Source organism: Coturnix japonica, chromosome 1 (assembly GCF_001577835.2).
Source record: "Coturnix japonica isolate 7356 chromosome 1, Coturnix japonica 2.1, whole genome shotgun sequence".
NCBI classification, from domain to species: domain Eukaryota; kingdom Metazoa; phylum Chordata; class Aves; order Galliformes; family Phasianidae; genus Coturnix; species Coturnix japonica.
The window spans coordinates 70,354,490-70,379,916 of NC_029516.1; the positions used below are offsets into that span (position 1 = coordinate 70,354,490).

General features: G+C 41.4%; 2 protein-coding genes across 16 annotated transcripts; one reads left to right on the forward strand and one right to left on the reverse strand.

Moving 5' to 3' along the window:
* Positions 1 to 4,447, reverse strand: SYCE3 (synaptonemal complex central element protein 3). Of its 9 annotated transcripts, none has more exons than XM_015874060.2 (3): positions 3,617 to 3,746; positions 2,487 to 2,595; positions 1 to 2,277 (listed from the first exon to the last, which is right to left on the reverse strand). In XM_015874060.2, exons 2-3 carry the CDS (start codon positions 2,593 to 2,595, stop codon positions 2,108 to 2,110), a joined length of 279 nt encoding a protein of 92 aa, XP_015729546.1. In that variant the 5' UTR covers positions 3,617 to 3,746; the 3' UTR covers positions 1 to 2,107. The 9 variants fall into 9 exon arrangements, with proteins under 9 accessions (XP_015729546.1, XP_015729567.1, XP_015729576.1 ...); XM_015874081.2 differs by lacking the exon at positions 3,617 to 3,746 and adding an exon at positions 4,343 to 4,447 and having other exon boundaries at positions 1,903 to 2,277; XM_015874090.2 differs by lacking the exon at positions 3,617 to 3,746 and adding an exon at positions 4,343 to 4,447 and having other exon boundaries at positions 1,984 to 2,277; positions 2,487 to 2,645.
* On the forward strand, positions 4,416 to 21,791 carry STYK1 (serine/threonine/tyrosine kinase 1). Of its 7 annotated transcripts, none has more exons than XM_032447207.1 (11): positions 4,416 to 4,517; positions 9,251 to 9,367; positions 14,891 to 15,000; positions 15,924 to 16,073; positions 17,483 to 17,728; positions 17,967 to 18,148; positions 19,307 to 19,390; positions 19,641 to 19,849; positions 20,091 to 20,131; positions 20,423 to 20,519; positions 21,206 to 21,789. In XM_032447207.1, exons 3-11 carry the CDS (start codon positions 14,934 to 14,936, stop codon positions 21,408 to 21,410), a joined length of 1,281 nt encoding a protein of 426 aa, XP_032303098.1. In that variant the 5' UTR covers positions 4,416 to 4,517; positions 9,251 to 9,367; positions 14,891 to 14,933; the 3' UTR covers positions 21,411 to 21,789. The 7 variants fall into 7 exon arrangements, with proteins under 7 accessions (XP_032303098.1, XP_015729464.1, XP_015729471.1 ...); XM_015874003.2 differs by lacking the exons at positions 4,416 to 4,517; positions 9,251 to 9,367 and adding exons at positions 8,577 to 8,990; positions 13,277 to 13,395 and having other exon boundaries at positions 21,206 to 21,791; XM_015873978.1 differs by lacking the exon at positions 9,251 to 9,367.
* The last annotated feature ends 3,636 nt before the right edge of the window (positions 21,792 to 25,427 follow it).

Here is a 25,427-nt window from a genome sequence, read left to right on the forward strand (position 1 = left end):
TTGTGATGAGCACTGTCTTTATTCATGCAATATGAATTAGCATTAACAAATTCTACTGTCTGTCCAGATCTGTGTGTAAAACAACTACCAACAAAGTTCAGCTGATTTGTATCTTGCTTATGAAATGTTACCATCAGAAGCTTAGGAAAGAATAGCCAAGGAAAGAAAATTCCTTACTGCTATATTTGGGCACACAGATTGGCAGTCCACCAGTTCCAGCTTCTCTTGCTCTTGTGGCTGTTGCGCAGAAACGTGCTTTTCTGTGAAATACAGTACAGGAAGTACCTGTGTATAACTGGTGTACAGGCTGAAATCACATAAGTGGAGTTCACTGCAAGTGAGCATAAAGCTTAACTGTTACTGATACTTTTCATTACAAAAATATTCCATGATGGATGATAGAGGTGTCCACCCAGCGACCTCGATTACTGTTTATGTGAACACTAGATGAAGATGTTGATCCAGCACCTTTTTACTTTTGTAAATTAAATTTGTAATGCATACCCCTGTCACAGGACATCAGTGTATTTCAGTATGTTTCTGTTGCAGGTCTAAGGTATCTGACTGGGCTGAAATGTGGAAGATGGTGAGATGTACGAAACAAATCCCTTCAAATTCATGATTAATAAATCTCAAAAAAACAGTTAGTAGTAGTGAAAGACAAGTGTAATAATCTTGTCCCGGTTCTGGTGCATCTCCCCTGTGATTATCATTATGCAGCTGGAAAGAAAAGTTTAGAGAGGAAAATGCAGTTCAGTCTACTAAAGTAGCCAGATCCTCCAAGCAAAATACAGCCCTAACATGCAGTGTTTTGTTCTCTTTCCAACTTCTCTCCCTACCACTCATCACAGCTGGGTGTTTGTTGGGCACGTGATTACTAGGGTAAGAACATCCATGAGTAAGAAAAAGGATGACCAAAAGGTTACACCACATAATCATAAGATTGAGGAGATCTCCACATGAACAATTAAAAGACTTGTGTCACTTCAAAAAAACTAAAAGTTCTTAATGCAGATTTAAAGAAGGGGGATGACAGTCAAGGTACTAAAGTGAAAGCAGGCCATGAAGGTCCTCCAAGGAGTGATGAAATTGCAAGATTCCTCAAGTTCTGCTATTTTGCCCTACCTTGGCTGGAACGAAGACCTACCTACTGCAACAGAAGTCAAGAATGTAGATCAAACTTTCCATCTGCCTCTAGAAGCACTAAGTATAATTGGGGGGAGGGAGGGCAAGTTGACATTACTTTAGGGTGCTATTACATGCTATGTTGCTGCTCGCTAGAAATCTGCCCGATGAATAATGGAAACTCACATGGCTTTCCAGCTTAGATAAAATATTTATGAATTAACTGCAAGCCACAAGGTGGTGCTCTTAGTCTGCATCTTGACTACAAAATATTTTCTTTCTATTCTTTTTTAATAATATACAGCAGGAACATAGAAAGGCATGTTTCACAATAAGATTCATTTGGTTTCAGCAGCAATCCCACAGACCAAAGTGTAGTTAATAACTGTGAACATTTTTTTTCTTAAATGAGACGTTACCTTCAGGAAATAAAACGAAAGAAATTACAGGTGAGCTAGCTAACAATAAAGTTCTGTCAATGAATACCTAGTAGGTGATCTCACATCAAGCTAACATGATGAGTCTGTAAATCTAGAATTGTTAATTTGGTTAAATAATAATAATAATAGTAATAAAATACTTAGTTTTCCTTGAAAAGCACATTAGTGTAGCTGTGTACTACACAGCCTCCCCTTCTCCCCCCACTCGGTTTGTTCAGGGATCAAAGAATTGCACATACAAATATTGACTATGAAGTAAGTGTGGTCTTGCAGGAAAAATAACCCATGTATAGCACCTAAATTCTGTATGCACATACACTACAACGTGAGCATAATAAAAAATAGAAGCATAGTTACCTTTTATCTTCAACAATATTAATATATCATAAAAATATTTCCACAAATGTAAACGTATACATAGTTCTTAGTAAGAAGAACAGCAATTCGTTTTCCATGGTGTTTGTGAAACCTCCATGACTGGAATACAAAAAAACTGGAGACTTTCCAAGGGATACAGTTCTGCCAGCATGACTAAATTCAACTCATTCCTTTTTTGGCTCTTCACCTTTAGATTCTCTCAGCACTTCCTGCCATTTTTTCTCCATTTCTTCTCTGCAGTTCAGGAAGGCATCTTCCAAACGCCTCATGGAATTGGTCAGGTCAGGGTTAGTACGCATTACTACCATGTCATATGCCATCCAGGTTGCCTGCACTATAAACAGAAGAGATACCACCAAGCCAGGAATTTTGGCTAAAAACACAGTGGGTGATTGAAAAATAAAAATTTTATATATGATGGTGATTTTTCCCACTTACGTTTCTATCACATGGGACAGTTCATAGCGATAAACATAAATAATATATCCTCAATGTCTTCACTTTAGTAAACAAACACATATTGTTCTTAATAAAGACCTTTACCTGTCAGTTTTTCCATTTCCTCCAGAAGTTTTTCTAGGTCCTTGTTCAGATCCTCCACCATCTTTAGCATACTGTCATAGTTTCTCTCTTGAGATTCTTGTCTGGCCATCTACAAGGAAAGCGGGTGTTTTATTTTACTTTAAGGTGAGTTGATTTTCCCTGTGGAGGGAAAGTAATAGTGTAATAAAATGTAGTAATTAAAATACATACAATTCTCAATTTAGATGTGAATTCATTAAGAATCTGGCCTGAAATTTACAAGTTAACAACTGCCTGTTGGATACTATTTTTAATCCATTTTGAAATCATTTTCAGTGATTCAGAGGGAATTACACTCAATTAATTGGCTGTATTTGTGCCAATTAATGATTTTAGTATCTGTATCAAAGAGTTCATAGAATCATAGAATCATAGAATCATAGAATCACCAAGGTTGGAAAAGACCTAAAAGATCACCCAGTCCAACCATTCACCCATTACTAATAGCTCCCACTAAACCAATCATTAGACAGTTCTATCTATTATTCTGCTACAGCCTCTCTCTCAAATATCCTGACACAGACCAGTCCCCGTTTTCCAAAGTGAGCTGTAAAATCCCCATTTACATCCAGTATTTCACACGCACACCAGATAACTGCACATACTAAATTCTGTAACTATATACCCAGCTAAGTTGTAGGAGCAACCTCAGCTTAAATGTGCAGGAAGCAAAAACAGGTAGACTCAAGCTCATCAGTGAGTTTCTGAACCTTGATATTGTCCAAACATGAGACATACAGCCTTGCTTTTATTTCCTTCTCTGAAAACAAGGGGTGGGATGACACTATGGATAGAGTTTCACTGTGGTAATTACGCCATGCAGTAGGCAACGTTTTTGTTTGTTTTATCTTAAATATATGTCATTGCTCAAGCGCTATCAGAGGGTATCCATTTTCAGTTTTTTATTGTGTGGAAGTGTGGAAGGAACGCAACGAGTTATAATGGATTTAAAGCTCCATCAGGGTGCTTCGTGTTCAGAGGTCTCACCAGGCATTTAAGTCTTACTAAATAACTATGTGCCGACAAAGCAGGGATGCCAAGGGTCTTAAAAAAGCGGCCACAGTCCCGATTTCATCCAGACTGTCACCCACCACAGTGACTGCAGGGCAACCTCACTCCGCCGCGATGCCCGGACAGAAGGCAGAGAGCTGGTGATCCCTGCACCTTTACCACCCCATCCCGAGTCCCAAGTGTCCGTGAGGAACCCCGTCAGGATCCTTTAGACTCCTCCCCGCCCTGGCAGCCCGTACCGCCTCGCCCTGTGCCAGGCCGCAACCGACACGCCTAACAGACCCCACGGCTCAACCCCAACCCTCCGAGCTCGCGTATATAGCGCGGCTCCCTCCTCCTAATTCTAACAACAGGGACGGGCGGGAGCGTGACACGAGAAAACGTTCTTCCCTGTACGCTCGTGCTTGCTCTGCCCTCGAACTCCCCACCTCGGTTAATCTTCTGTTTCACGACAAGGAAACGCTTGGACAAACAGTTAGGCGGCCGTGAGGAAAAGAAGGGGAAGGACAGGGGGCTGGAAGTGGCGGTGCAGCCGGACAGCTGTGCCCCGGAGCCGCGACAGGAGGGTGCTTGCTGGTTCTAGCACTGTCGTGTCCGCCCAGCCTTCCTTCCTTCCAGCGCGGTCGCGGCCGGCCCTGGGCTGCGGCAGAGCGGGCACCTCAGCGGGCCCCTGCCGCGCTGCTCCCCGGCCATGGCCTCCTGTGAAGGCCTGGCCCTCTGCCTGCTGCGTGCTGCCTCGTCCCCGGCCTGCCACAAAACATAAGTACTCCCGGAGGTCGGAGAGCAGAAGGTAATGCCCCCCTTACCTGTCTGCGGTTCCCCAGTTCCCACGGCCCTACACCGCGACACCCTTTGATGCTGGCGTCCTTTACCCACCAGGTACCCCGAGCTGTTGTTGTGAGAGATCTGAAGATAAGAGCCAAGTGATGCCTCAAGCACGAACTCTCGAAGTTGGCTGCATCTGCTTTCTTTCCTACAGAGGTACACCTGCCGTCTTCATGATTTTTGTCTTTATAAACAGTTATTGGAGAAGGTGTTTGCAGGGCTAAGCAAAGAAGGGCAGGAAATTCTATGATGGCTGAGAAACAAGACACAACGTTTGTCCAAGTTGTTGATAATAGGCTTTAAGTGGTATATAGGAGACTGAGGATCACGGCCCTTTGAATGGGTCACACCCCTGATTGTGTCCTATTCTTTATTCCTATCCAAACCTTACAATCTGTTTCTTCTAGTATCCAAACATCAAACTCCTCTTGCTTTTAAATAATTGAATATATTAATATTTTAATTATGTGTGAAACTTTTACTCATCTCTTGTAGCCATCGCTCATTTCACTGCCAGCTGTGCACAATAAGTAGCTAGTTTGAATATTGCACTCCACCCTTATGCAAAGAATAAACATACCAAGTTACATGAAAACTGTGGAATTTACCATGAAGTACCGTGTTGCTAAAATTGTGCAGGGTGTTGAAAGTAGGCAAAATCTTTCAAAACAGATGAAAGAAAAGATAATACTTGGCTAAATAAATTCTTGTATCACGGGTTGCTGGAGGCAATGGAAAGCATTGTGAGAAATACCATTTTATGTTGTTTTGAGCTTTAGTTTCCCTAAGAAGTCCCATGGCCAGCTGTCTGAGGCACAGTGCTCATTAATGGACCCCTTGTTTGAAACTGCTATGTGATATATTGTGATATGTACTTCCTAGTTCTAGTAAGGTCTCTGTGGGCAACCTTCCTGGAGGAGAGATGGCTCCTCTACTTCTTTTTGTGTGAAGTGGTGCAATTTATTCAATACTTACACAGGGTGCTTAAGTATGTTCAACAGCTTCTAAGTTTTGTCAGCAAGAACTGTTGTATTCTCACTTGGAAATGTGAACTATGTGAAAAAATGGAGTGGCAAAACCCAGGAACTTAAGAGGAAAGTTTGTATGTTTAACAGAATGAACAAAATGGAAAGAGGAAAGGTCAAATTAACAGAAGAATATGCATACATAATGTGCTCAGGAACCCAGTTGCTAAGGTCAATGACACCCGGAAACTACACAAAGCTAATGGAAATGCAAGTGATATGTGCTGCACCTACTTTCCAGTCTATCAGTTGCCCTATTGCCCTTGGAGTCCTGGGAAGAACTCCATGGGCTAACTGTGGATAAGTACTGATTTTGGGATGCCAAAGAGGAGATCCTTTCAGAAGAAACTTGTTTTCTGGGCAGTTACTTGGAGTTTGCTGATTTTTGTGACTTTTCAGCCACAAGATTAGCCCTGTGGTTTTAACAGTCTCTTCACACAAGAAAAAGACTGAATGGTTTGTGGCTGCGTTTGCTGTCAGTCTCTAAAGTGCACTGTAGAGATTACTGAGCAGTTGTGTATGTGGTTTGAATGGTTGCTTCATATGCTGTAGATGTCTCGGAGATAAAGAGGACACTTGTGTTAACGGAACCGCCGCTCCACCAATTTCAGTGCGCCTTATCATACTTGCATAAGGAAAAATAGCAAGAGGAACACAAACATTTAAACAGGCAGTGTTCTCCCTGTGGATGCGCACAGACAGAATAAATAACTTGTAGCAGAAGTTTGCTTTTAACGAGATGAAACGTGACAATAAATGTGTGCTGTCCCTTAGCCGAACAGGAGGAAGGGTTTATGGACCAGTGAGGAACACTGGTCTGAGACCTGAACTCTGAACTGTTTAAATATCTTCTCCGACCAGTCTGACTGGGAGCACAGCAGAAAGATTAACTAAGGAAACAAAAAGCAGTGGGGATTGCTGCTTTTGCTTATGCATGCCTTGAATATTAACCCCTTGCATTTTTCCCCCCTTCCCCCCGCAAAAAGGGTATTTAGAAAACTGAGGAAGAAGGAGTGAAAGGAGGAAGACTATCAGTTATTGTATTTTTAAACCCTAATCCCTAAATAGGAATCAGGTTCCTCTGAAGAGGTTCCCCCAGCTGCCCTTACAAAAGGAGCGTGTGGAAAGCAAAATATTTCAGTAAATAACACAGGTAAAAGAGAAAATGTTGTTTTCAGTGTATCCATGTATTAAGCAGGAATGAGTTAAAGGACAGATCCTGTGCATCCTCATGGAAAGAATAACACTGAGAGTCAATGAAAGTTAGCACCAGCATAAAACAATGACAGAAACCAGAGCCTGAGCTTAAAGTTTGCAGCTGTAACAATCTTTGCAACTGAAGTAAATGCTCAGTCTGGAACATGGGTGTCCATCTTCCTGACATGCTTGGGCTGCACTGTGTGAAGAGGAATTATCTTGGACAGTATATAAAACATATAACAACAGAGACCATTTTGTTGAGGGACACGGTTTAGTGGGAGCTATTGGTAATAGATGAATGGTTGGACTGGATGATCTTTTAGGTCTTTTCCAACCTTGGTGATTCTATGATTCTATGAATTGTTTGGTTGTTTGCTAAGGGATGGGTGCACACCCAGGGCCAGGCCAGACCTCTTGGTGGGGCAGAGCCACCACCATGATGGTATGGGGCAGGGAGCGAACTTCATTGTGAGCTGTACTGGGCCACATGCAGAATAAGGGCCACAGGTTGGTTTGCACAATCTAGGGGATTTCTCTTCTGGTTTTTCAGGGACAAAACTCCACATCACTGAACTATTTGTAATTACTGTTCTACCGGCTTACGTAGAGATCATGCAGTGAAGAGACACAGTCCCAGTATTCTCCATTTTGCACACTTTTACAGTAAATACCAGCTGGAAGAATAGTGCCAGACTGAATCACAGAATCACAGAATTGTAGGGGTTGGAAGGGACCTCTAGAGATTGAGTCCAACCCCCTGCTAAAGCAGGCTCCCTGCCACCACGGTCACACAGGTAGGCGTCCAGCGGGTCTTGAATATCTCCAGAGAAGGAGACTCCACCACCTCCTGGCAGCCTGTTTCGCAGTGCTGCTCCGTCACCCTCACTGTAAAGAAGTTCTTCTGCACATTCGTGAGGAACTTCCTATGCTGTACTTTCATCCCATTACCCCTAGTCCTGTCCCCACACACTACTGAAAAGAGACCAGACTCACCACTATGGCTCCCACACCTCAGGTATTTATAAACCTGGATCAAGTCCCCTCTCAGCCTTCTTTTCTTAAGGCTAAACAGACCCGGTTGAAGCTTGGGATGTTCTGCTCTGCACATATATTGTTATGTGGTTGTTCTTGCAGATAATTTATCTTTTGTGTTTCAGTATGTAACTCTACCTCTTTCCCCCTACCTCAACTAAAATAATCCCTAAATAAAGTAATGTACACAGCACCAAAGTATTAATATGAGTAGGTCAGGTTTGCTCAAGGAGTTGGTAGAGATCATATCGTCTTGGTGTTCTCAAAGCTATCTGCGGCATAATATTGACTGTAAAATGAACTTTGTCTCTCAGTGTTAGGTCTCGTGTTGTTTCCTCTTGTAATACAACTGCTTTCCACTTGTGTGATATAGGTAAGCAAACAGTCTTGTAGAGGCTTGTTTAACCAGAAGTCGGGAATCTGAAACATGAGATTTTTCAGCATTAGGCAAAGACAGTCTTTGAGCTGATGGTGGGGAGCATGCAGTCGAGCAGCTGGGACTGGAATACACTGATTGGCTGGAAGAAAGTCCCCAGGGCAGAAACGCTGAGGAAATGAAATGCAGTGAGGAATACACTTCACAAATGATTCTGTATCGAAAACATTAGCAGAGCTGAACGGTGTCCTCAGGGGCATGTTAACAGGACAACATCACAGGGCAAGTTCAAGAATATTGATAGGTCTTGTTAGGGAGCTCAGGACATATTTCAAGAGGAGGTGTAGGGAGCTCCAGGCTGGACTACTGGAAGGACAGAGAAAGAGAAGTGGTGATGGCAGAGCTGAAAAATGAAAGCAGAATGCAGTGGACAGCCTGAGCAGGAGGAATACAAGGGACAAGGCTGAATGTAAGAAAAACTCGCATTGCTGCTGTCTATTCTGTCATGTTTTTTATTAATCTGTTCTCCCTTTGCTCATTTGCATGTTCTCTATCACGTTCTTTCCTAAACGTGAAACATTAATATGAAGAGCGTGGTTTCCATTTGTTATGTTAGCCTATCCCTCTTGGTCTGTTTATCTGCCTTTCAAATTACACACCAGGTCCCCACCCAAGGAGTCTTTGCCTTGCTTTGCTCTCAGCCAGCCAGTGCGTGCCAGCCAGATTAGACCCATTTCATGGGTTTGTGCCTACCTGTCAACTCATGTGTTAGATTTACGTTCTTTCTGGGGAGAAAAATGAAAGAAACTCGAAGAATAAAGAACTGAAGCTGGGCAGGTATGAGGCAGGGATATCAGTGAGAAGGAACTTAGTCATAAGAGTTACAGCAGCGTGAGGTAACCATCTGTATTGAGCGGCCTCAGACAAACAGGGAAGCAGCGGCATGTAAGCTTCAGGAAGAGACTACCGCAGGGCAAGAGAAGTGGTGTAATTCAGGTAAGCGAGAGAAAACACTGCTGGAGGATTAGCTAATGAATATTTAAATGTTTGAAAAGACTTTATTAACATGAATGTGCCCTAAACTAGGATATAACTGCGCCATAAAGTGTATATGCCTCTGTATGTATATATATCTGCATCTGTTCTTACTGATTGTATAGAAGTTACTGATCTGGTAATACTTCTGTGATCATAATGGTTTTGAAGTTTGGGGAGGAAAAAAAGGAAGAAAGAAACCGAAATCTATCTGTTAGCAGGTTGGTTTAGAGAAATAACTCCCAGACACGTTTTGAACAGGGAGAAAATTACAAAGGAAGAAAATTCAATTTAAAATTAACCTCAGTTCACCAGTGATGCAGCGCCTGTCTACATAAGTAAGTTCGTTCAGTGCTTGATGAAGTTGTGTGTACCAGTTTATCAACTCAGAATTAGTGTTTTATTTCCTTCAGCCTTACTTGATTGTAAGGATGGTAAATAATCTGTTTAGTTTTTTCTGTGTATTTGTACACACATGTTATTGATCAAATTATAAACAAAATCTCTGTTAAGTTCACCAGGAATCATCTAAAAGTTAGGAACCTGTGAAGGTGAAACTGTACACAACCTCAGTTAAGTTTTAATATGGCTTTGGAAGCAGATACAAATTGTGTTTCATAAGCCATTACACAGCACCATAATATGGTGTATTTTTATCAGCAGTGTTTTTTACAGCAAGAGTTACATATAGCTGTGGTCCCTTAACATTTTTTCTTTCCTGCCACAGCTTTTGCTGCCACAGTGTTACAGAGTTTCAGTATCAGACTTATAACTGTACCAGGTTTATAGGGTTTTATGCAGGTTCAGTGCTTGCAAGTACAACCAGAATCAAAGTTCAGGCAATCAGAAAGGTAAAGCACTGGGAGGCACTTCTAAAAGTAGCCTGAGAAAGTCAAAGGCAAGAGTATGCTTGAGAGTCTGGCATCCAGACTTTTCATACTTCCTCATTAAGGGCTTCAGGTTAATGTGTGTGTCTTTTTTATTTGTTTGTTTTTGTAATACAGACTTTTATTTTTCAGACTGTCTGTGAGAAATAAGATTTTTTTTGTGTGGCCTCATTTGAGGGGGAATGTGATCAATATGGTCAAGGTGTATGTTAATATTTCAGAAAATATACAAGGTCTTGTCTGCATCAGAAAAAAATATGTTTTTATTTCAATCACAGTTCAGTTTCTGTGTTGTTTCACAGTTCTGTAGCCAGAATTTTCTCAGTCTGCACAAATAAATTTGGGTTTTTTGTGAAATTATCAAAGTTTAAACAAAGCTTAGCACCTTGAAATTTTGCGTATCTCCATTGATGTGGTGCCAGCTTGAACTGGCCTTTCTTTAAGCAGTGCAGAGTGCTCTTCACTCGTGTTTCTCAATGCAGCAGTGGCTGCTGACTTTGCTTGTTTTTAATTCTCCCTTGAAAAGGAGTCAGGTTTGCTCTAAGTAATTCACCAGCTCAGATTGCGGTGTGGGTTACGTTATTTGCTGTTTTCCTCATGGCTTAACACTTCAAAACTTGTCATCCTGATTTTCTTTCACTCCTTAATATGCTTTATTAGCAGCTAGCCTAGGTTTGATGTTCAGATACCACTTCTAATTTTGGTTCAAGTGAAAATATTGAGTCAATACATTACTTCTTTAAAGCACTATCTTTCTTCTTATAGAACATTATGGCTGCCAGCTGGCACACAAGGGAGTGAGCTGCAGTACCAAATCTTTGTAGCTGAGGAATTATCAAACCAAGCACAGCAAGCTGCAGAATACTATAGGTAATCTCTGTTCAGAGCAGTGGTGAGGCATTATAAATATGTTAAGAATTGATTTGACAAGTCAGAATTTCCTCTTTCTAAAGAGCTGGAGACACTGCTCAGACTAAACAGCCCAGAGATGAATGATGAGGTGGCGGCTCAGTAGGCCAGGGAAAACTTGAAAAGTTGCCACAATCTCCAGTCTGGTGGAGAAATTGTCACAAAAGTCTTCTGAAAGTAGAAGGGACAGGACATGCAGAGCCGTAGGCATATGTCCTGGCATCAGGTTGTTAGATGTGGGACCTGTCAGTTGGATTTTTATTTCTTTTGGATGTTACTGATAAGTAAAACTGTCAGTGCTATGGGGAAGAAATGTATTTCACCGTCTGCTTTTCCACTGTGATTTTCTTTTGCCACTCACGCATTCAGTGTCCAAAACTGCCAGGTTACCTGAAGATCAGACACTGTGGTTTCACTGCATTTTTGGCATTTGTCACTTCCTAGTAGCTCTCTTCTCTTTTGGACTGAGGAACACGTTTGCACATCTCTGCACGTGTCTGTCTAAGCCACGTTCAAAGGTCATATAAAAGAGAAATAAAATAATAAAAGCAGTACAAAAGTGCTGACTAAAAAGGCACGAGATTATGGTTCTTTTGCTGCATGGAATTAAATAAACAGAATCAGAATCATAGAATGACTTGGGTTGAAAAGAACCACTAAGATCATCCAGTTTCAACCCCCCTGCTAAGTACACACTACTGGCTCATGTCCATCTTCTTGTCCACCAGGACACCCAGGCCCTTCTCCACATGGCTGCTCTCAAGGAGATCTTCCCCCAGTTTGTATAAATACCTTGGACTGCCCCAACCCTGCACTTGGCCTTATTGAACCTCATTAGGTTCTCATGGGCCCACTTCTCCAGCTTGCCCAGGTCTCTCTGGATGGCTTCCCTCCCTTCCAATGTATCAACTGTACCACTTGGCTTGGTGTCATCTGCAAACTTGCTGAGGATGCACTCAATGCCATCATCTGATTCACTGATGAAGATTTTGAAGAGCACCGGTCCCAAGACTGACCTCTGAGGGACAACGCTTGTGACCAACCTCCACCCTGACACTTTGATCACAACCATTTGGCTGAGTCCTTCCAACCAGTTCCTAATCCATCAAACAGTCCATCCTTCAAATCCACACCTCTCCAGTTTAGAGAGAAGGATGTGGTGAGGGACCATGTCAAAGGCTTTGCAAAAGTCCAGGTAGATGACATCTGTCGCCCTTCCCCTGTCCACCAAAGCTTTCACTTCATTGAAGAAGGACACCAGATTGGCAAGGCAGAATCTACCCGTGGTGGAGCCATGCTGGCTGTCTCAGATCACCTCTTTGTATCATTTGTTCGTTAACATAATTTCTAGGAGGATCTGCTTCATAATCTTCCCAGGTGTGGCTCACCAGCCTGTGGTTCCCCAGCACTTCCTTTCTCCCTTCCTTAAAAATGGGAGTAATGTTTCCCTTTTTTCAGGCACTGGGGACTTCACCAGACAGCTATGATTTTTCTAATATGATGGGAAGTGGCTCGGCAACCACACCAGGCATCTCTCTCAGGACCTTAGGGTGGATATCCTCTGACCCCATGGACTTAGACATGTTCTATTATGAGGAGGACTTGGACTTGTTTCAGTGTTACAGTGGGGTGGAATTGACACCCCACACCCTCAGCTAGAGTTTCAGGGTCCTGGCAAACACAGGAAGCCTGACTACCTGTGAAGACTGAGGTAAAGCACTATGTCTGAGGAACCCAGCTCTCCATTAACTTTTATCAGGGGGGGAACCACTCACCTTAGCCTGTCTCCTCCTGCTTACATACCTGTAGAACCCCCTCTTGTTATCTTTCACCTCTCTTGCCAAGTTCAGCTCCATCTACACCTTGGCTTTACTAATCCTATCATCTCTACGTATGTGGACAACAGCCTGTATTCCTCACAGGCTACACAACTCTGCTTCCACTTGCAGTATGTTTCTCTCTTTTTCCTCAGTTTAAGCTGCAGGTCCTTGGTCATGATGGTCACCTGCCTTCCCTGCTTGACTTCTGCTGGGGGATGGAGAGCTGTTGCACTCTCAGAAGGGTGTCCTTAAAGAGCTGCCAGCTCTGTTCTGTGCCCATGCCTTTAAGGAGAGTTTCCCCTGAATGTACGCTCCCGCCACTTCCTCAAGCCTGTGCTGGCACTTGTTAAATTGCGTGATGACAAATGATAGGAAACTACTGTGGTAAATATTATTTGTACTGGCATAGAGGTTTAAATTAGTTTACCACGTGAGCAGATGCACTGCTGAGAGCAAAACAGTGTGGGAAGAGAGCAGAAAGGAAAGATACCCTTGCCCTGTTTGGTAGCGGTGAACCTTTATTCAGCTTGGCTTCAATCACAGAATTTTACTTGTATTAATTACTGGGACAGTGAACTGATTTATACAGACCCCACAACTGACATATTTTACCTACTTATTCCTGAGCTAGTGTTGTTCATCAATTACCATCAATTACCAGAGTGGCAGAACAGCTTGAGGAACACACATGGCTGAAAACAAAACACCACCTTTTTCACCAGTGCTCATCATGTTGTCAGATGTGGAGAGGTAAGCAGTCAGTATGAGCCAGATATGGGAGAGCTAACACACTTGGCACTATCAGCAAAGGAATAGCTGTGGAACTGCCCCATACGCAGTTTACTCAGTAGCCTGCTAGTATCAGTTTGCAAACAGTGTTGACTGCAGGATAGCCTCTGCTAAGGTTTTGCTATATATCTCTTACAGTTCAAGGACAGTTGCTTCTGCTATTTCTAGCTATGACACTCTTGGATATATATTTAGTTTGGACATGGAGCTTTGGATTTGGGTACTGGTCAAAGAAAGGCTTGACTATCATTGTTGTTACAGTCCGTATGGAACCATGTTGTATCTCAACACTGTTAACAATAAAAATTGAGCATTGCCTTGCAAGTCACTGTATATTTGCCACAGCAAAAACTCTCACATCTCACTGGATTTGTTTAATGAAAGACCTGTTCTTGTTCCCCCCACCCTGTTCTGGGAAATAGATGGGTGACTTTTCAACTCTTCCTCAAAGAACTTTGCACCCTCTGTTGTGAAGTTCTTTGTAAAGAACAAACTTCTGTTGTTCTCTCCTGCTGAGCAACATTGTTCTAGAAAAGCTAAGTAGCATTCTGGTCAACGTACAAAGGAGAAGATATCTTTCAGGAGGTTTTCAGAGCCTGAAACCACACCAAACATATCAGCATTACCTTGATTTTTGGCATTCTGAAAGCAGAGTGGCCTACTACCATGCTTTTTACCTACCAAGTTTTATATATATAAAGTGATTACATGAATATGATAGTGAAGCAAGAGGTATTCCTCTGGTAAGACATATGATAAAAGTCTGGTAAATATGTCACTCTAAGTTGGTTGATCAGAAAATTCTCTAAGACTCTGTTTGATGTTAGAAAGCAGACATTCTTTATTTTTGGTGCTGGATGTGTGAGTGATAAGTTCTGCCTATCATACATACCTGGAATGTAAGATCTTCAGCTTATATACATTCCTTGTGTTACACAGGCAAAGTCTTTCCTGGGCAGCACAATCCTAGGCTGCAGCAAATAAGAACAAGCCCAAATGCAGCAGCCATAGACACAGAAACAAAGGAAGAAAAACTGCTTACCTTTAGAAGACCTCTGGTAGGCAGGGATCTCCAACAAGATACCCTTGCTTCCACTGCCAACCCTTAAATTAGGTCTGGGAAGGGGAGAATCCTGGCTCCCCCCCTTCTGGTCACTCCTGGATTGTATGCACATGAACTCCCTTGGGGTTGGCCCTGCCTTCCTACCAGGTGCTCAATTACTATACTTGTGTAATACTGTAGAAGCTTAATCTTAAGTTATCATTGGTCATGCTGTCTATGGGTCATGGCATTTGATGGAAGATATTCCATATCATTCTCTAAGCCTTGAGTCTCTGTGCCTCTTCTTCACACTAACTCTGAACTTAAGGGGTGGAAATATCCGTATTCTGCTTGTTAATTGTTTAATAAATCATCCTTCCTTCTGACAAATTTTATTAATATTCTTCATATCAGTGCAGGAGACAGAGGTTGGAGATCTGCTTGCTTGTAATTGAACATGGCAGGAGATGTGAAGAGATTCACACGCATGCTACTGGAATGTAACAGCAATGACAAGCTGTGTGGTAAGATTCTGTATGTATTTTTCCACATACAGAGCAGGAAGGCCTACTTTGATTAAAAAAATGAACAAGATCTTTCCCTGGATCCACATACATCTCATTCCACAAAAGAGGATTTGACAGCAGAAAGTCCTGTGAAGATCCCAGGCCTTTACAGCCAAGTATTTCTACTTTGAATGACCCATAAAAATGAGGTTAAAACCTCATAACACAGTCAGTAAAGATTCTCTTCTGTTTTCTTAAGTACCGATCTTGTGAGATTTTGATTCTGTCACTTTATGTCATCTTTGAAACTGAACTGGTACCTTGTCCCATGCAAAAATATCACCACCTCCAAATCTGGGGACATAAGACTGTCTGTAAACTGCAACTCCTTATTAATGGCAGTGTCTTTTGGTCAGACTCCAAAGTAGGTCATCATGCTCTGTTGTCTTTAAATTGCTCCTTAATTTTTTTAATCAAACAAGCTTAACCTGTAATTTCACTGTAGATTTGTGAAGGCACAGCAGTGGCCAACTCTTCCCAAAGCCCTCCTATACCTCTTCCAGGGCCACTAGGTTTCAGTGGTGGGTGATACTTACACTCATGACTGAAGTTCCTTGCCTTTGTACTAAGGCATCTATATAAGTGAATAAGGCATCTAAATAAGTACAAGGAGTTCTAGTGGCTTTATGAGGGTTCAAATTTTCAGCACCATTGAGAAGCGAGGTTTGAGAAACAGGGTTGCAGCACTAGAAGGTGTTCAGTTGCTATTCTAAGAAGCCGCAAGTGGATGGACACGCACACATATTGTCAGAGTTGAAATAGTTACACCTCAAACAGTTTATTACTGCTGTGTTTTGTAGAATTGGCACACAGTAGGCAATGCTGCACACAGTCCTCAGAGCAGTGCTCCTTTAATTCCCATTTTCTTTATCTGCTTGTAGTTGTACGTGAATATCAGACTGAAGTGATTGTTGTCCCAGCTCTCCTTGTGGGTTTTTTTGTCATTCTGCTAACTGTGATCCTTTGGCTGCATTGCCGTGGCTTGCGAACAAGAACAAAGCGGGAGGAATCATCATCATCTGGACAACAAGGTAAACATCACCATTTTCAAACTGAGGAAAGAGTATTGATTTCAGTCCCCTGTTAGGCAATAGGGTTTCTGAAGCTCCTGAGTGGTATTCATCCATCTAGAGAATATAAAGAAAACTGGAGAACTTTGTTTTGTCCAACTTCTGTTAGCAATGATAGAATCTATAGTGACAAGATATCTGAGGAAACCTAAACCAGCATACTATGTAAGTGGATTAACAAGTGATAACATCGCTTGAGAATTACAAAGTATGTTTATGTAAGAGCCTTCATGGATGCTCCTGCAAGCAACAGGGATAATTACAAATGAAAGTTCAAATATAATAATTTTGGATATATATCGCACCTAGTTATGCCATTCATTTATTATCATTTATGAAATTTCATCTTAAGTTGGTGTCCTATGTGGACAACAGAAAACAGAACAGGGAGCAGTGAGAAGGGGAAAAGGTTGTCATTACTGCAAGCGCATGCTGCTATGCTGAAATGAAACTCTAGTTCTGAACTGATTTTCTTTCTATACAAGAAAAAACCCTGTGTTAAGGGAAGTAACTGAAAACCATGATAAGGCATAGATGGGAGCACCTTCTGTGTGTCTCTTTTATAACTAACAGTGTCAGACATAGTGTTACCAGCAGGAGCAGGGAAGTGATCATCCCCCTGTACTCAGCACTGGTGAGGTTGCACCTCAACTACGGTGTTCAGTTTTGAGCCCCTCATTACAAGAAAGGCATCGAGGCCCTGCAGCATGTGCAGAGAAGGGCAACGAAGCTGGTGAGGGATCTGGAGTACAAGTCTTATAAGAACAGCTGAGGAAACAGATTAGTCTGGAGAAGAGGATGCTCAGGGGAGACTTTGTTGCTCTTTACAACTACCTGAAGGGAGGTTGTGGTGAGGTGAAGGTGAGCCTCTTCTCTTATGCAACTGGTGTTCAGACTAGAGAAATTGGCCTCAAGTTATGCCACAGGAGATTCAAGTTGGACATTAGGAAAAATTTATCCAGAAGAGTGGTCAGATGCTAAAATGAGCTGCCCAGAGAGGTGATAGAGTCACCGACCCTGGAGGAGTACAAGAAACATATAAATGTTGTACTGAGAAGCATGGTTTAGTGTAAAATACTGGTGATAGGTGAACAGTTGGACATGATCAACTTGGAGGTCTTTTCCAATCTTGGTGACTCTACAGTTCTATAGTTCTAGCTGGTAATAAAAGAAAATAATGGCCATTTCTTCAGCACAAGAATCAATTACAAATCCAGAAAGTTTGCATGGTTAAATGTAGTAGAGGTCTCCAAACTCATTCTACCTTTTTGTGGAGCAAGAATCAAAGAAAATAGAATAATGGGCATTGCCACTTGCTACAAGAGTTCATCTGCCTTTTTTTGTGTTTCACATGTCTTTGGTTTTGTCAGCGAACAAGAACCATCAAGAATCCACTTCACAAGAGAACCACTGTATACAGCTGAGTGAGGTATCTACAGAGAACCTGTTAAGTTCTGCATCCTTGACTCTGAAAGAACTGCAGATACCACGAGAGAAGCTCTCACTAGGCAGTCTGCAGATTGTAAAACATGTCCGCAATGGGAGCATCTACAGGGCAGAACTGGAAACTGGGAACTCGGGGAAGACTAAGAGTGTCATATTGAAAGCCTTACAAGGTAAAGCATATGGCAGAGAATCCAGTTTGATACAGATCTGCATGTCAAAGACACAAAGGTGGGCAGAATTTCGTAATCATTACTGGGCAAGACTGAGATGTGTTCAGTAACATACTAATGTGTTAACTAGTCTACTGAAGTGGTATTGTAGTAGTATCAAAGAAGACTGCTGTCATTTCAAGCTAATTGCTAACTGCTTCTGTGTGGTGGTGGACTGAGGCTTCTTTGATTCTTTCAGACCTGGTTAGTCCCCAGGAAGTAAAGGATTTCCTGGGAAGGATTAAATTCCATCAAAATCTTGGCCATCATGAGAACCTGGTTGAATTGGTTGGATGCTGTGTAGATCGATTCCCACTTTATATGATAATGGAAGATGTATCTCTTGGTGACCTGCTAAAATTTCTATGGACATGTCGTAAGGTGAGTCAAAAAAAGTGATGTGATAACATATCTTCTTAAAATTGATCATTTGCATATCTGTGTGTAAGTCATGGAAGATTCCTTTCATCTAATCATGCATCCACCTGTATCAGTCTAGACCATTTCCATCCTCAAAGAAGTTCAGTGAAGTTCTGAGTTGGAATAGAACCAAAGCATTTCTGAATAGGTGTGTTAAAGTTTGGAGAAGCTGACGTTTTATAAGAAGTCTGACTTTGCAGGCCACTGGAATTCTTTGAAGGGTTAAGCAGGCATTGGGAGAAGTGATACATTGACATATACTTTTTTTCCCAAGAGTTTTAAGTGCAAGTTCTACTCTAAGAGCTTTTAGAACAGCAGAGTAGTTATGAAGATGGGGAGAAGGTCTTTGAATGATAACTAAATTATTAAAAAGACAACTAATGGAATACACGTGAGAACGGTCAGTACTTGCACTGGAGAGAGGTCACACATGAAGCTGTGCTAGGAAATGTATTAGGACCTGGTGCTTTTCAATGTGTGTGTAAATAGCCTAGCAGAAATGTTGCAAGTGAGGTGGTAATGAGAATAGCAAGGGCTTGAGCATTTGCAGAATAATCCTTCAAAACTGAGTAACTAATGAGTAAAATGAAACAGATAAAATTCAGCACAGCAAAAAATAAAATGATGCATAGGTACAAAAACAATCTTGACTTAACATAATGATGGCCTTGTATCAGCCTATTGCTGATCAGATGTGAAATCACGGGACTGATTTTATGAACACACATACTGTCATGAAGAAGTTATGCAAAAAAATAAATAAAAAATCCACAAATATTTGAAATTAGTAAGAAAGGCATAGAAACAAGGCACTGTTATGTCTCTGTATCTGTCTTTCTTCCACATCTGAAATACTAAATACAGAGAGACTGCTCTCTGTCTTGTTCAGCAGAAAGACAAGGTGGTAACAAATAAGGCTAGTAAGTACCATGGTCAAAGCAAACAAGTGGAGGTAGTTCTTCACAATGTAGGGATTTAACTAATGGAATTCCTTTTCACTGAGTGCTATGGATACTAAAACTGGATATATGGATAAAATAATCATTTTATGAGATTAAAAGGAGACAGGTTCCCCAGCACCTTGCAGCTGTAATCCGAGGTCTATTCTTTTGTCTGTAGGATGTAATGACAATGGATGGTATCCCTTATGATCTCACTGAAAGGCAAGTATACAAAGTTGGACAACAAGTTGCAGCAGCTCTGGTAAGTCTGCTCAGATTTGCTCAGTTTTTTGCTTCTTGTTTGATTGCAACGTAAGCTCACATGATTGCCTAGATTTTCTTAACTTAGGCAGTAAGGATGCAATTTGTTAAAACTGAGCCAAGTACACCTGTACTGATTTGGTGGGCCTACACTTCTGTTCTGCACTGTGGAGGATGGGTACAAACTCATTAAAAATTTCTGCCATTTAGAATTACTTTTAAAATGATCATAGTCTCTTCCAACTTTTTAGGCTTACCTTGAGCAGAAGAAATTGTTCCATGGTGACATTGCTGCCAGGAATGTCCTACTTCATCACAACTTCACTGCCAAGCTCTGTGGTTTTGGGGTGACCTATGAAGCTCATACGTATGGTGCCAGCTCAGTCACAGAGATGGTGCCAGTAAAGTGGCAGGCACCGGAGCGGCTTCTAAAGAACCCCCCTAGCATCAAGGCAGACATGTATGATTTTATTTTTGAACTAGAATTTCATCTGTCAGACCTCTCTTTCACTTCTTTATGTATAATTATTTCATATCTTGAAGGTCACAGCAAGGCTCGCCTTGTACTCAGCACAATGCTTAACTTCACATCTCATGCCTTCTCATTTCTGCAGTATACATAACTAATCATTTGTATGTGTTTAAGCTAGCTAGCTTGCTGGAACACAAACTTAATATTGCTTTCTTTTCTTTTCTTATAGATGGTCTTTTGGAATTCTACTGTATGAAATGATTACATTAGGTAAGAAGATGTAATTTTAAAAGTTTTTTAAATATAGAAGTTAGCAACAAATTAACAAGATCAAAATTCGGACATTTAAGAATGCAAAATTGAGGCTAACTTAAATAATAAGCAACCCACTTTTTTTCTGACATGAAAAGTCGTGACAATTGTTTTTAGTTTTTCTATCAGTGTGAACTGAAAGAACAAGAGAATAGATTTTATTAGGCAGAGATGGCATTCTTGCACTAAAGTTGCTGTCTGTGACCTTTACCTCATAGCTTTTCTGCTGTCTTCCCTTTCATCTTCCAGGTGATCCACCATATCCTGATGTACGACCTTCTGACATCTTACCATACCTGCAGAGACGAAACATCATGAAACAGCCCTCAAGCTGCCAGCAAGCCATGTAAGCCACTTGCTTTATGTACAATTGAAAGACTTTCAGAGATAAATAGAAATGCAGCATGCAAAACCATACCTTAAAGATGATTTCTAAGTCTAGACTGTACAAAACTGTATCTTCTTAGTTGAAAAGACTTGTTCTCATGCCTACCACATCTTACTGGATTCCCATGCATGAAAACTCGACTGCCACTCTCTTACCTGCTTTGAAAATTGTTCTTATTTCTGCTTTCTATTCTGCCCTTAAATTTTGTTGCTCCACTGCTTCTCTGCAAGGTACCGGACTATTCCAGAGTAATCAATCTCCTGTAAGTGCTGAATTACCTCTGAAATGAACTAAGAAACCACAGGGAAGATCTGAGGGATTGTGTTTCTTTTTGTGAAGACTTCAAAAATTGTTTTGGTTTTTTTTTTAATATTCAGAGGCTTTTTCATTGGTAGGATCCCCAGTTGCTGTTTCAAAAGGAAATATCAAATCTAATAATTTCCCCTTTTCCCGTACTCAGAGATGACATCCTGGCAAACATCTGTCTGCCCTTTCCCCCACACATTATTGTGTAGTTACAGGCTTTGCTGAAAGAACTTTCTATGAGGCAGAAAAAGAGGAGGCCTCCAGATGTTTTACATATGAGATAAAATTTTTGTTGGTATTTTTGATTCCCAGCTCTTCTCTACTTCTTCATCTTACAGGTACAGCATCATGAAGTCATGTTGGCAGTGGAATGCAGCTGACAGGCCTTCCCCGTCAGACCTGATCCAGAGCCTACAAACAGCTATAAAGACCAGCAATGACCAGCGAGTACTGCAGGTTCCTGAGCTAGTGGTGCCTGAACTCTATGCTGATATCACTGGTGTTGCAATGGACAGTCTAGTGAGTGATTATACTGTGCTTTGAAGTATTCTTTCTCATCTTTCTCAATAAGAACAGTTCTTATTTTTCCCTCTGGGTGGAAAACAGTAACAGAACAGAAAATGGTCCTGAGAGAGATGTAGTTTTTCTTCTCTTCTGGGACAGGTTCCCAGAATTGGAGGATTAACTCCTTAACTCCCAATGCACTACATGATGTTTTGATGCTATGATGTGAAATACTGCTAACAATCATAAAACCAAGACACTATCTATTACTTAAACACTCACTAACAGCCTCTGTGATTAACTTGCATTGTTGCCTGTTAAGCGCTGAATAAATAACTAGAATCTCTCCAGGGCTTCGCGTGAAAGAATAGGCTCTGTATATTTTAAATAAAATAAAATGCTTACATATCTATAACTACAGAAATTTTTGAATTGAAGTGATACATCTCCACATAGACGGTATCTTTTCTGTGGCAGTGATGAGATTGAGTGCGTGCTTGTCACAAATGGAAACTATGCTTCAGTCGTAAGGGAGAAGTAGCAGTGTGTTTATTAAAATAATATAGTGATTTAGCAAAGCTTAATCATAAATAAGACAGCACCTTAGATGGCAGAGTACAGAGACAGAGATGTCAAAGTACACTTTACTACATAAAGGGTAGGGTTAAACACGCTTATCCAGAAGACCTTCCTGTTAAGTTACGAGGTTCATAGTGCAGCCCTTTGCTTTCTAAACACCTTGAACAATGGAGGTAAAGAGCCTGGATGTGGATGAATCTACTGCTACACCCAAACTTGGTCAAAGGCTTATGTCTAAGAGCTTATATGCGCACTATCAATCCAAGATATAATCTTAAAAAAGCTAACAAAGCTTAAAGAAACAATCACGTACAGAGGTTCTGTATCAGCAAGGAGTCTCTTGGCATTGGGGTGTAAGGGATCTTTACAGCAGGTGTAAACTCAGGAGCCATCCCTACTTAAAAGGAAATTCTGTCATGCAGTGAGCTGCCATGCAGGAGGGTCCAAGGCATCCAGGGATGGGGCATCCACGACCTCCTTGGGCAGCCTGTTCCAGTGCTTCACCGCCATCTGAGTGAAAAACTTCCTCGTAATATCTAACCTAAACCTCCCATGTTAGCTTAAAACCATCCCTCCTTGTCATATCACTATCCACCCTCTTAAACAGCCATTCCCCCTCGTGTTTTATGCTCCCTTCAAGTACTGGAAGAAAGAAAATGGACCACATGGTCTCAGACAGTCTTGTTTTGTCAGCTGGAACAGTAGGAAGCCAGTGCTGGAATAGTTCAGTCCTACCTGAAGAGCGGCCTCACCACATCAGAGCTGCTGTCATGTGACAAAGTAATATCAAAAAGGCGCATTAATTACTGGCTGCTGGGTGTTCTGGGTTTTTTTTGTTTGTTTGTTACTGTAGTGTACAGGAATGACAGCCTCTTACAATAGAAAAATAGATGTCAGGAGAAGGGAGATCAATGTTTTTTCCTTTACAAACATTAGTTTAGACCAGGTGTGTCCAAATGACATGTGGAATCAAACTCTATAGCCTGTTAGGATATAAAGCAGGTATGATTTAATAATAGAGAGATGTGCACAGAGCCCCGGTGCAAGGGGTTAACACTCCAAACTTGTGCGCCATAAGGAGAAAGCATGTTACAGATATAAGCTGAACTAATACATAATCCATAGTCTCCCCCCAAGTTTGGGTACATGTTCATTAGATTCCCCTGCAGGGAATCACCTTGGTGAGGTTTAGGGGCAGGCAGAAGAATGCATCCTTTAAGTCCAGTGACAGTCTGATCAGTCCTTTTCCACAGGAGCTTGGAAGCTTGGATCTTGTTCCATGCCCCCCCCCCTCCCCCCCCCCCTTTTCTGTTTTCTCAGTGGGCATTCATTTTTCCAGTGTCCTTTTTTCCGGCAGATGGCACATTGGTCCTTTTCCAGGGGCTTTCTTGTTCTGCACATTTCACCCCTCCCTGTCCCTTGCAAAGCTGCAATCAGTATCTGTCTGTCCTTTTTCCTATCTTCCTCCTCCCGATTGCTAAACACTCTCCAAGCTTCCTCTAGCAAACTTTCCAGGTTCCAACTAGCTTGTAGTTTTTGCAGTTTTTCCTTATATCCCCTGAAATCCCTCCATCTTAACTCAATCTACCAAATCTAATCAAATCCTATCACACTTAAACTGCTATACTATCTTACAATAGATGTAGCAATGCCCCAACCTTAATTGTGGTCTTACCCTTTGTGGATTTCCAGCCAACCCCGTATGCACCTTACAATTAAGCACTTTACAGTGACTAACAATTAACAGTGACCAACAGCTTGATGTCCTTCTTGTGCTGGGGGCCCTAGAACTGGACACAGCACTCCAGGTGAAGGGGAATAATCATCTCCCTTGACCATGCTTCTTTTGATGCAACTCAGGATATGGTTGGCATTCTGGGCTGTAAGCACACAGTGCTGGCTTATGTTGAGTCTTTCATCAACCAATACCTCCAAATCAATCTCCTCCTTGAGCTGCTCTCAAGCCATTCTTTGCCCAGCCTGTATTTGTGCTTAGATTGCCTCAACTCAAGTGCAAAAACTTGCACTTGGCCATACTGAACTTCAGAAGGTTGGCATGGGCCCACCTCTCAAGACTGTCCAGGTCCCTCTGGATGGCATCCCTTGTCTCTAGTACATCAAGTGCACCACTCATCTTGGTTTCATCTGAAAACTTGATGAAGGTGTACTTGATCCCACTGTCCATGTCACCTACAAAGATGTTAAATAGCACTGGTCCCAGCACTGATCCCTGAGGAACACCACTCATCATCAGTCTCCACTTGGACATTGAGCCATTGACTGCAACTCTCTGAGTTCATCAAAACTATTTTTCTCCAGTTTGGTAACAAGGATGTCATTTGGGACAGTATCAAACAAAGAGGAAACAAAGAGGATCATAGAATCACAGAATGACCTAGGTTGAAAAGGACCATAATGATCATCTTCAATGAGCATTCTGTGAACACAATGAACATCTTCAATGGTGTTAAGGTCCAAAGACTGCATGAAATAAATACGTAACATTCAAAGAATACCTTTTGTTATGTCACTGTTGTTAACATACACAGCATTACACGTAGCATCTATATACCTTCAGAAATGTCTGCAGAGACAAACAGCTGCTCATCTAGCTGCTTTATGAGAGGGTGCAATTCTTTTTATTAACTGGATGAGAAAAATTCGATGATTCCAATCCAGATTCTCCAGCACACTCTGCAGCACAGAATTCCAGTAGCAAAAAGATGCATCTGTGACTGATGCATTAGTCCCAAACAGACTCACACTCATTTTCCCTATACCAGTATGATAGGCAGACAAATAAATATCTTACGTTATCAGTGAATATTTGAGTTACTTGACTGAAACAAGAATCTGTAAAAGAAGATGTGTACTTATAACAATTGTCTGAAAACCAGAATAACTGGGAGGCTTCTATTTTACTTACAGAGGGCTACACTTGCTCACTCTGTCTTTTGTTCTGTACTTACCAAGAAGCTTCTAAATAATTAAAACCCTTTTGCAAAAAATTTATGAAACATCTTCATAATAGAATAGCAGATGACAAAATGCACCAAAAATGCAAATAACAAGAAGAAATAACATATATTTTTTGCAGGCTTATGCTGTGATTTGGTGGTGATGTCTTTGTTTTTGTTATTGTTGTTTGTTTATCTGTTTGCTTTTGTTCCAGAGAAAGAAGGCACTGATAAACGAATAGAAGATTTTTGAACAGAATTGTTGCTCAAAGACAATTCAGCAGTGTTTACTTGGCAGTATGTCTGAATGGGAGCTAACTCCTTGTTGCTGGTTCTGGCAAAGAAATCAGAGCTTGCAAATGGCTGAATACCAAAACATTCTGAGCCTGTGTTCCCAAATACAACAAGGAATTTCTTTCATTAATGAAAGATAATAGCGGTATATAGAATCTATATTTCAAATTTTCTGTCTAGTGCGTATAATTCTGTTACTAGAGGTGATAGAGTCCAGGGAGATTAG